This window comes from Nyctibius grandis, chromosome 17, assembly GCF_013368605.1.
Source record: "Nyctibius grandis isolate bNycGra1 chromosome 17, bNycGra1.pri, whole genome shotgun sequence".
NCBI classification, from domain to species: Eukaryota; Metazoa; Chordata; class Aves; order Nyctibiiformes; family Nyctibiidae; genus Nyctibius; species Nyctibius grandis.
This window is the reverse complement of record NC_090674.1, coordinates 10763384-10776793: the sequence shown is the minus strand read 5'-3', so window position 1 is coordinate 10776793 and position 13410 is coordinate 10763384. Positions and strand designations below refer to the sequence as shown.

The following is a 13410-nucleotide window of genomic DNA, read 5'->3' as shown; positions in this document are numbered from 1 at the left end:
TTTTCTGTGTTGTTTCCGTACAGTCAATCTTCTGAGATTATTTCTAAGGTCTGTGAGACTGAGACAACTTGTATTTAATGGTATTTGTGATGATCACATTTGAGTGTTTCACATTAACAATTTGATTCCGTGTCACTGTAGGCAAGCATGAGGTTCAAGATGGGAAAACCAATCCTGAGTGCATTTCTCCGTGCCCTTCCTCTATACCTTAGGAGCCCGGATGGTATCTCACAGATGCTCTGAGTACAGGCACCCCAGAGGACTTTTCCAGCAATTGTTTATCGTTGTTTTGGCTGCAGTGTGCTAAGACCAAGGCTGCTGTGAGCGCAAAGCTTGACTGAGAAGTCAGGAGGGAATGGATAAGATGATTAGAGTCAAGGCAGATATTATGAAACAGGCTTGGGGATGGGGAAAGGAATTGTGGCCATACGCAGAGCCAGGACAGCTCCACGTGAGAAGAAGGTGTTGATGGAGTTTTCATCTGATGAGAGAGGACACCAATGATGAGAGTCCCGAGATGCTTATGCAGCATCTACTCATGGCAAATAAAGGCTGCCGTCATGTTCAGCAGACTCTGAGTGTGAGGCTGGAGCAGTGGCAGGTGATCCTCGGTGGCTGGGACACGTAGTTTCTTCCCAAGATGCAAACATGACCTCCTATGACATTGGGTGTCCCTTCTGGAATTGTCCCTAGGGGAGCATTGTTTTGGTCACACAATAATAGCCGGATACCTGCCTGCAGGAAGTAATGTCCTCTTTGTGTAAACACTCAGACATGTTGTCCACTGAATAAGTCATTCATTGCCTTTTTATCAGGCTTTATTGTCACCATATTGGCCAAGATGATCCCTGTCTTAGAATCATAGAATCATAGAATGGTTCGGGTTGGAAGGGACCTTTAAAGGCCATCTAGTCCAACCCTGCCATGAGCAGGGACATCTTCCACTAGATCAGGTTGCTCAGAGCCCCGTCCAACCCAGCCTTGAATGTTTCCAGGGATGGGGCATCTCCCACCTCTCTGGGCAACCTGGGCCAGTGTTTCACCACCCTCAGCATAAAAAATTTCTTCCTTCTATCTAGTCTGAATCTCCCCTCTTTTAGTTTAAAACCATCACCCCTTGTCCTATTGCTACTGGCCCTATAAAAAGTCTGTCCCCATCTTTCTTATAAGCCTCCTTTAGGTATCGAAAGGCCGCAATAAGGTGTCCCTGGAGCCTTCTCCAGGCTGAACAACCCCAACACTCTCAGCCTGTTCTCATAGGAGAGGTGTTCCATCCCTCTGATCATTTTTGTGACCCTCCTCTAGACCTGCTCCAACAGCTCCATGTCTGTCTTAGAAATGGATGTGAACCCTTCAAGGCTGTTGCTAATCATGGTCTTATACAGATATTGAGGAGATATTACTGGCATTTAATGTATAGTTGGGTCAGAAACAACATCTTCCACACTAAAGCCCTTTTACGTGCCATGCCGTGCCATGCCATGATGTCTTTGTAAACTTCCATGGTGGTTACATGAATTTGAGAGCTGCAACACCTTTGTGAATGGGGAGGAATCTGTCATGGCAGCTTTTCTAGCATATGATGAAATTAATATTCACAAGATTTCCTTAACAGAATGCACTTCTGATATAGTATGGTGTGGTATAGGATATCCTTCTGCCAATCTACTGTACCTGATTTACCTATTAATCAAAAACTCCTAAAGATCTGAATAATCTTTTCAGGGGAGTTCAACGTGGTGGAGAAGATTATTCTAATGCAGACTTTGTGTATGCTCTGAAGGTTTAGTTGAGGGAAGCAATCAAGAGAGTGCTCAAGGCATTTTCCTGAGACGTGCAATTCAGAGCTGAGTCCTGAATTTTAATAGCAAAGGAAGTCCCAGTAGGTAGAAAGGGTTTTGTTGACTCATGTGTGTGCTATTTTAGGAATGAAGCTTTTAAGTTGTATGCTAACACCTGGGTTTCATTCCAGTGCTTGTAATCCAGGAACGCCGCAGACGAAAACCTCTGCTCATATAAAAATAATTCACCGATTTGAGGTGTTTTCTGAAATTTTATTTTTGAAGATGGCAGTGGAAGAAGATGGTGCCTGCTGTTCAGTGAGTAGTGAATTCCTCTCAGTACCTCCTGAAATACCTGTTCCAGTATCGGGGATGAGTTCCTACACATCTCGTGGAGTGGTGTGTTTTCAGATGGTGGAATTATGCATGTTTCATTCAGTCTGTGTCCTTTGAGTTTTAGTTACCTTAACTATTCAGTTTTATAGTAAAAATTGAGCTAACTGAGGCAGTGGATCAGTAGGTGTGAGAAGGGATCATACTGCTCTGCTTGCTGTCTTTAGACATGACCTAATTTATGCTGATGGGAAGTATGGCTGGGCAGCTCTTTGCTTCCTAAATGTTCTGCTGTGCCACGGGAGCACGTCTGCAGCCAGCAGGAGCCTGGATGAAGGCATAGAAAATGTCACCAGAATGAGGAAAAATTCTGGGCAGAACAATGCAAGAACAACCAAAAGACAATATTTTTCGTTTTGCTTAATGCTAAGTTTTATTGTCTACAAGTCAAGAGAGAAAATGAAGAACGAACACGTTAACAGCGAAGATATCCCACATCCCGTACATCAAGAAGAGAATTAACAGCCCCACTAATATCTAATAGTTCTTTGCCTTATACAACGCGTGATATACTCAAGTGCATTGCAGATGTTCAGTAATTAAAGGACAGCAAGAAGACAGCTGAAGTTTGAAGACAAGAAGAAAATCGCTGGGCGTTTACTCCATCATCATGTGAAGCAGAAGCAAATGAGCAGGCTTTCATCTCCTTGTGCCTGGTCTTGTTGCGTGCCAGAGACGGGAGCTGGCAGAGCTGCTTTTGCTACCCGGAGTTGGCTCAGCAACGCTTCTTGATGGAGTCGCAGCACTGCTGGATGGGTATGCAATACCTCCTCCCAGGAGAGCAGCACTGCACGGGGCTGCAACACACCACAACGGGCTTCTTCACCACATAGGAGCAGCAAGACAGACGTCCAGAGCAGCAGCAAGGGCAGCAGCCACAGCAGCAACAGCACTTCTGGCACGCCTTGGTACAGCAGATGGGCTGCTGGCATGGGTCACAGCAGGACTGCTGGCATGGGTCACAGCAGGACTGCTGGCATGGGTCAGAGCAGGACTGCTGGCACGGGTCAGAGCAAGACTGCTGGCATGGGTCACAGCAGGACTGCTGGCACGGGTCACAGCAGGACTGTTGGCATGGGTCACAGCAGACGGTCTTCTGGCATGGGTCACAGCAGACGGTCTTCTGGCATGGGTCACAGCAGGACTGCTGGCACGGGTCACAGCAGACAGTCTGCTGGCACGGGTCACAGCAGGACTGCTGGCATGGGTCACAGCAGGGCCTCTGGCATGGGTCACAGCAGACGGTCTTCTGGCACGGGTCACAGCAGGACTGTTGACATGGGTCACAGCAGGACTGTTGGCATGGGTCACAGCACACGGACTGCTGGCATGGGTCACAGCAGGGCCTCTGGCATGAGTCACAGCAGATGGTCTTCTGGCATGGCTGGCTGCAGCACACCGTCTTGCTCTTCACGACGGAGCACATGTTGTTTGTGGTGTAGTCAAATCTGGACGGAGCAAGGGCCTGAAACACAGCGTACTTTCAGATACAACCCATCTTTCCGAACATACAGATGTGTGTCACTTTGGCACGCAGATGCTGCTGTCTAGGCCCACAGGTGACAGCCATATCACACACCGCTTCCTATTCGTTTGTCTTGAGTTGCAAAAAAAAGGTGCTTACAGAAATCAAGCCACCTATCACCGTCCCAGCCATATTTGTGGGATAGTTCCCACTATCCTGGGAACTAACTTTCCTGTGCTCATCCATGAAGATCCCTCACTGAATTTCCATGAACAATATTCCATAAGAAATATTGGAATATTCCAATAAGCAATAGACCAACAGGCAAGGAAAATCTGGATTTCAGAGCGAGCTGTAGATCATAGAATCATAGAATAGTTTGGGTTGGAAGGGACCTTTAAAGGTCATCTAGTCCAACACCCTACAAAGACCACATACAAAGACACATTTCAATTCATTGCTTGACCAAAACCAAACGAGAACCATTGCTACCAAGGAACACTGCTAATAAGTTACACTTACCGTGCTAACTGAGTGGTGCAGTTGAGTGAGGAGCAAAGGGACAGGGAGACCTTTTATTTAGCTCGAAATTGTCCTGCCGGACATGAGGTACCCCCCAGCAATTCGTGATTTACGCACTAAGCCTATACTTATTTGTTGAATGTGCCTTCATCTATTTGGTTTTTGCCTCATTGTTTTTGACCAACCCCTCAATTTTGTGTTATTATCAATTTGTTGTGTAAATTTTTTACAATTTTTTAATGTCAAGTTAATTCTCGTGTGATGCTCGTGAATTGCTTACAAGGTATGTTTCTGCTCATTTTGCATATGGTAACTCTGTTGCATTGAGATGCTAGGTGTCTTGTTCAGAGCTAGTGAGTGCTCAATTAACATAAAAATCATAATTAATATTGAGGAGCAGTGGATTCCAGAGGCCTTCTGGACGTCAGTCACTCCTCCATATGATTTTTTTAAAATAGAATTCCAGCACGTGTAATTCCATGGCCCCGTGTTTTGTTTTTGAATGCAGAAATGGTGAAGCCTGATGTCTTTCTTTGGGGTCTCTGGTCATCAGAAGGGCAAATATGTAACAGAAAGTTCTTGACGTCTCATCCCTTGCTGTCTCATCCCACCCACAGATGGGAAAACACATGCTCTTGGCCTTGCCAATATCAGAAATCTTAGGTACAAAGGACTGTGCAAATTCATCATGAATATCTGGAATAGGGTTGGGGTCAAAATGAAGTCCATATTTTTCCAATTCCTTTTTGGCACCTTTAAATAAAAACAAAACACAAAACTTTTCTGGAAGTTTTACATCTTGTTTCTGCTTAGCATAACTTGATCTGCAAAATTCCTATTCCATTTTTTCAAGTATGCCCTCCAGTAATGAAAGATCCGCCTACGGATGTTATTTTTGGAATAACTCTATGCTCAGTTCTCAGTCACCCATTGGCAGTCATTAGTGATGATGTTAGTGATCATGTTGCAATTATTCATTAATGATGCTAATATTTATTTTGCATTATAGCCTGAAGGCCTCACATGATGCCCTGATCATCTTTAGGATTTCAAATTAAACTATGTCTTTTTAAAAAATTAAGTCTCTCCGGTCAGAGGGAATTCATGGGACCTGGGACAATGACTGACGTGATTAAATGTTTAGTTTCTGAGATCACCCCAAGGAGGAGGGCTGCTCCTGCTGCTGCGGGGCTGTGCATCCATGGGAGCAGAGCACCGAAGGACTCTTGACCACCCTCCCCTACATTGTACAGCTTCACTGGAGATACCCTGATTTCTGCTGAGGTGAAGGAGAGAAGATTCAGGCTGTTTCTGTTGATACAGAAGGACTGCAATCCAGATCACAGATGCTGAGGACAGGATAGGTCATCGTGAACCTTCAGTTTGACTTGTGGTGACATAAATCATCCGTTTCCACCCAGTTTCTCTTGGGTAGCTACTGTTTTTATTTGGCTACATCCCAGCTTTTAGAAAACTACCCAATCTTGCTTTAAAGAAGTCAAAGGACCATGGAGTCATCACTTCTCCAGGCAAGCTCTTTCCAAGGTCAATGTTCCTGTCCGCTAAAACATAGACTTCATTTTCTATGGAGTTTGGCTTCATGCCTATGACCTGGTTAGACCAGGTCACTGCCACATATTATAATCTAATTAGTGATAGATATTTATACCAGCTGAGTACCTGCATCTCAGCTGACAATAAAGGAGGCTCATGGCAATGTGGGAGAAGGCCAGGAGGGGATTTCTGAGCCTGCAGAGAAATAACAGGAGACCTCAACATTAGAAACGTGGGGGATCCTGAGCATTGAGATAAAGTAAGAGATGTTGGTCAAAATGAGGCAGTTTTCTGCATGACTTTGTACGGATCTGGTGCATTGCTTCATCCAGTGTCCCTCTGAGTCAAAAAAACCCACTGCTGCTGTTACAGCTGGATGTGCACATCAGAGATGTCTAAAGCCACATGAGACAGATCCATAGGCAACTTGGAGACCCACAACCAACTTTACAAGAAAGGTTCCAATTAGATCCAAAAAAAGATCCCAATTAAATTTCAAGTTGACCAAATGAACTTCGCAGGCTCTGTAAGACGCCCCGAGTGACACCACTCTGTTGGTTTAGATTCGAGAATTACGGATGCAGTGAAGTAATCCTCACCGGGAAAGAGCTAAGGCAAATTCCTCCTCATTAATCCTTAGGCGTTTGCTCATGGTTTATCCTGGTTGTGGAAATCCACTATTACGTTATTTTACACATACTCAGCAGAGCGGAAATGTTCCTCTAAGCTATCTAGAGCGTTAGGTATAGAGGACTTCTCTTGCCAAATGTCTATGGTCTCTGGTTTAAAAAAAATATTCTAATGAGGTAAAGCATCCATAAAGGCTTTGGTCCTTGATGTTCCAGGTGCCAAACCTCTCCAGGGCTGACAAAAACTTAGACTAGACTAGACTAGACTAGAATAGAATCGAATCAAGCTTCGTTCTTCTTTCCCCGTTATTGCTGCCATTTCTCATCCTCAAGTTAACGGGTACTTCAAGCTTGAGCACAGCAGAAAGCATAACCAGTTCAGAGGCTTTGTGCCTTTTGTGGGACTTGGAAAAGGAAGAGGAAATAAAATGTGCTGTGATTAGTCACAGAATAGAAAGTTGGAGACCTGAGGCAGCAAGGGAAAGTGAACATGTATACTTGAAGACAAAACCAGTCCTCTGGACAGAAAGCCTTACTGACTCAATACCCAAATGTAGAGGTGAAGAATGAATAAGGAAAAGAGTTTTTAACGTAGCCGCCAAGGGTCACACGAAAATGAGCCATCTCTCAGCAATGGCAACAGCTTGAATGTGAGTAATTAATTGCTCTCTGCATCCCGTTTGCAACTTTTCCTTTTTAGCAGGCTCTTCCTCTATAATGACAATTTAGTCTGTAACTTGTAAATAACTAATTCTAATTACTTATACACCAGCTGGTCATTTACTAGGTACTTGCAGTGCCCAGATCATCCAGCCTATTTCCCATGCCTGCCCTGGGATGAATGAGTCACGTTGGGGAAACCTTCTCTCATTTTACACTGTAGAAATTGTTTAATAGAAGGTGTTCCAAGGTAGGTTCCAAACCCTGCAGGATTTGCTTTGTTTTGTTTCCAAATATAGCAGCAGCTTTTAAAGATCACGTCTGCAGTAAAAACATGACCATGCAAGCCAGGCCCCCGGCTGTAACTCTGAAACCCCCATTGCATCTGCTAAGCTCAGTGCAAGTATTTGGTTTCTCTTGGTATCACTGGTGGGTGCTCTGGGCATTTTCCTTGACTTTATGTTTCCTTGGCATTCCTCCTACTTTAGCTATTTTCACCAGTGATTAAAGCATGGCTCTAAAACCATGAGAAAAACCAAATGCTGGCAGACAAGCAGATATGACGGAGAGGTGACTAAAAAAATCCAGAACTCTTAGGTAGGCTTGAAGCATAATTTTTATTGTCTTGTCGGAGAATGAAGCAGCAAAGCAAGAAAGAAACTACTCCCAGCGAACAATGTGGTTTGCATTGGCGGAAAGAAGATAAACCAGCTCAGAGCTCAATAAACTGAGACTTCATCCCAACACCACGCAGACCTCCGACCGTTTTAAAAGTGTTTGCTTGCAGAGGAGCGGCACGGCTGGCAAGCGATGAGCGAGGAGACGAGCTCAAGGCTTTGGGTGAGCAGCGAGCCGCTGGGTCCAGGTCTGGGGCTGGATCCTGCTGCTAGAACTTGGGATACATCCGTGGCATCCTGCAGATGTTCTTGGGGTACTGAGGGCAGCAGGGGACCTGGGGGCAGCAGAGCTGCATGGGGGGGCAGCAGCGCTGCATGGGGAGGCAGCAGGGCTGCACATAGGTGTACTTGGGCACAGGCTCCCTCTGGATGGTGTAGTGGCAGGAGTGTCCCGAGTCGTGGCAGGAGTGGGATCCATGGCAGGAGTTTTCATTGTCGTGGTAGGACCCGTGGGAGCACATCTTTCTGGAGTATCGGCAAAGCTGTCAGGAGCAACAGATCAGCATGGTAAGAGGAGCCCCAAATTCACTTCTTACATTCCCTTCTTTTTTTTTAATTAAAAAAATATTTTTCTTGAGATTCCCCGGCGTACTGTTTCTCTTTCTTTTTGCCTGCCTAATCCAGACTGAATACACCCTCGATCCTGCCTAATCTGCAGGGCTTGCTCTGGCAGTGGCTGTGTGAAGCTTGGTCCCTGCAAGCCGACTCAATGAGCCCCACGAGCCACTCCCAAACCCCATCTCCCTTGTGAAACAGCACGGAGCTCGCGTTGCCTGAGGATCCCTTTGTGTCCCTTTGCTGTCCCTTCCCCGGCAATCCCCGTCCCTCCATCTGCCGTTCGCCGTGCCTGCCTCAGAGCACTGCGAGGGTGCAAGCAGAAGGCATTTAGCTAAGGCCCAGCTCCCAGGAGGTCCGTACAAACCTCTCGTGGAGGTTTCTTCTCTCCCAGGATAAACAGAAAGAGTAAAATTGGTCTTACCCTCTTCAGCTGCAGGGAGAAGCGTCTGGAAGCGAAGGCAAGCGACTGAGGAGGACTGGGCTCAGCGATCTTTTATAGGGCTCCAAAAGGTTATCTATCTCGGATATGAGACATCTCTTTGCAACCACAATTTAATTATTTCCGCACTTAATCCCACAGACATTTGTGCTATCCTATTTTTAGCATTTCCGCTTTGGCGTACCGTGTTTTGTCCCACATGTAATTCCTAATGGACTTCCCACAAAGATTTTGGAAGCCATTTCTTTCCCATTTCCTGGAGACTGACGCTAATCTCATTGGTGTTAATTAGATTGCTAATGGGCAACCGGGATTACATCAGTGATGGAAAGGTCTTTATGTCTCGTTGGCTCCTGGGGTCAGCCTACCATTTTGTGCAGGTGACAGCTCAGGATTTTAATTTACGTGTTGTTGAATGCCAAGAGGAAATGGGATTACCAGCTGCAACTCATGGGTATGGCACGATGCTAGAAGTCTGGCGTGATCTCTTCGGTTCCCTGGTATGGCAAAAAATAAAATATTTCTGATTCTTCACATGTTCCTTGACTTGCCAGATGACTTGGCTGATGCCATCAGACTGTTCCACATGTATCAAAGGTTATTTAGTACTAAAGATCAGAGAAAAATGGCTGGCAATGAGCTCTGTACAAGGTATGAGAATGTCAAGTTTTCGTGTTCCTTGGTTTCTCTTTCCCTTCACTGATTTTTTATACGTTTTTTTCACCTGACCTCACCCGCAGAGATATCTGGAAAGCAAAGGATTCAGAGAAAGGGAGCGTTTGAGCTGAAGTTTGAGCAAATATTGGGTTCTGTCACTAGCGGTGAAATTATGGGCACTAAAGCTGCGTTTATAATCCTGTTTGAGTCAGTCTTTGAAGCCAAAGAAAACGAAGCCCGTAACTCATCAACTTTGGAGAATGTTACCCATTAGAGTAATTCACTAACTGCTAACGAGGAGCGCTCTCTAAAGTACAGGTGTCCTGCAGCTTTTCTTCAGGCTAGAGGCTATGTAATTGCTTGTGGTGAGTTTTGTGTAGCAAAGGAGGATTGCACGAACTCCTTGGGACATTTTGTGACTCAGTTGTGGGTCCAAAACGAAGAAAGGCTGCAGCTGCCCAATCGGCGAAGCCAGTGCTTGTGTGACAGTTCTCCTTTCCTCCGTGCTTTGGCCTGGAGCATCACACCAATGTTCCTCTGAATTCTTTCTACCTCCTCAACAGCCTTCCGAAACTGGGGTGTCCTGGATTGCACCCACTCAAAAACTGGTTCTGAATCTTTCAAATTCAGATCCTGCTAAGGAAAACATGATCTCTAAAGAGTTATCATCCATTGCTTGCAGTTCTTTTAGGGGAGCATGTAAAGCAAGCCCAATCTACAGTGATGAAACATGATTTTTAGAGCAACGTGGAGGTTGATACTTGCTCAGTTACATTCAGCAGTGTTTGGTTTACGAGCTCTCCATAATAACATATTGTGGTGGTCAGAGCTGTGCTGTGAGTGCACAAGAGTCTTGCATGAGATGGACCTTCTCTGGGCTAACCCATGCCTCTGCTCCACAGTATATACTAGTGACAAGCAACCCTGAATATGAAAAAGAAGTTTGCGATTTTTATTTTCAGAGACTCAGTGGTATGAAGATATTTGAAAATATTTACATGCCCAAGTTCTGAAGTTGAGCTTGGAGTAAATTATTGCATGTATTGAGTAAGAATATTAGCAACTGTGAACTACTCATTCCTCTTTCATTTAATGAGCTATGCTTGTCTCCAAAACAAAAGAGTTTGCATTCAATTGTCTTTGGTCTCATTGTTTTCAAAATGACGGGACAAAAATCTGTGCAGACAGCTCGTCATCTGGTGTAAGCAGGGGAAGCTTTATTCTGCTCAGCTCTTTAGGCCCATGCAGAGTTTTGGTAGTTGAGAACTTTTTCCTCTACTAATGTGTCTGTTTTTTTCCCAAATGAACATGGGAATTGTTGTTATTGGCCACCAACTACTGGGGCACTTTGAGAATATAAGGAAACTCGACTGAAGAATCCAGAAAAAAATAAAAAAGTCTAAAGGAAACATTGAATAAAGAAGTGGAAAGACAACACGGGTCTCATGAATTGTAAGATTTATTGTTTCCCACACCCAGATGAGTCTGAAGCAGAAGTGTATGGCATAGAAAGACTCCCAACAATAATTATGCACTGAATAATTAGAAAGGACATTTCCCGAATAATTAGAAAGAATGACACCTTGAATGATAATTAGGGGAACATTTCATCCAGACCAGCGGTGAGGCACATGGCAGAGAGCCAGGGATTTCAGTAAGGATGAGATGATCCATGGCCACAGCGTCCAAGGGAGGAGCAAGCTGGTGGGTCCAGGTCTGGGGCCGGATCCTGCTGCTAGTACTTGGGGTACGTTGGCGGCAGCTTGCAGATGTTCTTGGTGTACTGGGGGCAGTAGGGGACTGGGGGGCAGCAGGGCTGCACAGGGGGGCAGTAGCGCTGCACAGGGGGGCAATAGGGCTGCACGGGGGGGCAGCAGGGTGTCACGTAGGTGTACTTCTGCACAGGCTCCCTCTGGATGGTGTAGTGGCAGGAGAGTCCCGAGTCGTGGCAGGAGGAGTGGGATCCGTGGCAGGAAGACCGGGATTCGTGGCAGGAGGTTTCGTGGCTGTGGCAGGACCTGCGGGAGCACATCTTTCTGGAGTATTGGCAAAGCTATAGGGAAGAGAGAGAGAGAGAGATACCATCAACCTGACATGGCTGCCCCACTGTAACCTTCTGCATTTTCCTTGGCTCTTTTGCTGTAGTGGTCTGGGAAATTTTGTTTTCCTCTGTTTGGTAATATAGGGGATATCTTGACCCTGCCTTGTCTTCTGGGGGACACTCTATGATGGTCCAGCTCTGATGGCAATTTCCCTACCAAGATACTACTGTTGGCTTTTTAAGGTAAAATTTACTTCTAAAACTGCACTGACTTGTCTGAAACATGTCTCCCTCCATCACCAGCTAGTTTGGGAATTAATTCCTTGTTAGGTCCCAAAGACCCTGTGTCTTTGCAGGTCTGGTCCTTCAATTACTCCTGTTTTTCTGTCATCCCATCTGCTGTGAGCAAACCACGAGCACCCTTTGTGTAGCTTACATGTTCAGGCACCCAGTCACCAAACCCAAGAAATTTCTAAGACAAAGGCAAGGTCTAAATGCAGAACTAGTCAGCTAGAATCCCCATGTGAGCTCCGGCTGCTCAATAGTAGATAAATCGATATAATCCAACTTACCCTTTGTTGGAGCAAGCAAGAAGAAGAGCACCGAGAGCTGATGCTGAATGAAGGAGGAACAGGGGATGGCGAACTTTTATATCTTCCAGAGGGTTGTCCATGAAATTATGCATCTCTTGGTAATGCTGACAATTAATTGTCACGCTCATATTTATCTTCTGTGTCTAGTTTTTAGCATTTCCGTTTTGACAGTCAGGAAAAACAATTATGACTTTTTCCTTCACGTGTTAATAGGCAACGAATTTCCCAACCTGCTTTATAAGGGAATTTTGAAGGCAGTTGCATATTTGCATGTTAAAAACGAACCTAACCCTAGAGTTATTAAGTGATTTGTCGTTGGGCAACCAGTGTTGCATCAACGTACAATTCAAACGCGTTGACTCCTACCCTGCATGCTGCCCCTTGGTCTGCATGACAGACTCACATTTTGATTGATATGTTTTTTTCGTGACACAGGGGACTGTAATTAACAGCCACAACTCACATGGACTCTACTTAGAGGGAAGTCCTGTTGACTAGCTCGAACGCACCTCTACGCCTCAACACCGGAGATGACGCTAGAAGGACGTCTCCAATTCCAATGCTTTTCATTCCGTTTGTGAGTCCACCAACCGACAGCCTTTTTTGCCTTGCGCCATGACGTTATCCTGTTTGCATTCCTCCTAGAAGAGGATTTCAAACCCTAAGCAGGAAGGATTTGCGCTGGGAAGCTGTCACCTATCGGCATCCTGATTTCAGATCCCAAATCGCTTTGGGCTCCCATCTTACTTAAGCAGTTTTGTAATTTTTACTCATTGCAGTGCGTCACTATTTACTACTGAGTTTCTCTCACAGCAGCCCCAGACTTTATTTTAGGACAAAGAAATGGGTAGTTGTTCCTTTCCTGTGACTTTTATCTGGGAGGGTGCTGCAGGAACTCCTCGGGAGCATCCCACGGGTCAGTCCTGATGCAACTAGAACAAGTGGGTCCTAAAAGTTGCTTACTGATTTCACAAGGGAGCAGCTATGCCTATTGAGAGGTCTTCATAGCTTTCAGGGTTTATTTTCATGTCAAATTTGGGAAAAAAAGACAATTTGCTGCAATGCCAGCAGTTTTGTGAGATGCTAAGTATTCTGAATTTGAAAATATATTGTGGGAAACCATGGTTCTGTGTTCTGGTTGGGTTTTTTTTTTTAAAATTTATTTTTCAAGGCCATGAGTCAGAAAAAAACAAAGAAAACTAAAAAAGTGTTTTAAAGCTAGCTCTTGTTTAGTAAAATCTCACCAGCAGCCTTCTGAACAGCACTGTGAGTTATAAATAATGGAGAAACATTTCATCTAGGTTGATAAAGTATGTTTTGGGAAGGCTCTTATGTCAGTTCTGTCATGTAGAGTGCGTTGGTCTCACCCTTTTGTAGATACTCAAAGTTAATAATTTAGGCTGAAGCTAGTTGAGCTCTCTGTGAAACCGACGCAGAGAAA

The 13410-nt window shown here is 45.0% G+C and overlaps 2 protein-coding genes across 2 annotated transcripts; both read right to left on the bottom strand.

The window, feature by feature from the left end:
• Positions 1-2889: 2889 nt before the first annotated feature.
• Positions 2890-3600, bottom strand: LOC137671552 (keratin-associated protein 4-7-like). The gene has a single exon (XM_068415148.1). The coding sequence runs from the start codon at positions 3598-3600 to the stop codon at positions 2890-2892; it is 711 nt and encodes a 236-aa protein (XP_068271249.1).
• A 4165-nt stretch (positions 3601-7765) lies between these two features.
• On the bottom strand, positions 7766-8681 carry LOC137671532 (putative small proline-rich protein 5). The gene is made up of 2 exons (XM_068415128.1): positions 8661-8681; positions 7766-8163 (listed from the first exon to the last, which is right to left on the bottom strand). Exon 2 carries the CDS (start codon positions 8140-8142, stop codon positions 7891-7893), a length of 252 nt encoding a protein of 83 aa, XP_068271229.1. The 5' UTR covers positions 8143-8163; positions 8661-8681; the 3' UTR covers positions 7766-7890.
• Positions 8682-13410: the final 4729 nt, after the last annotated feature.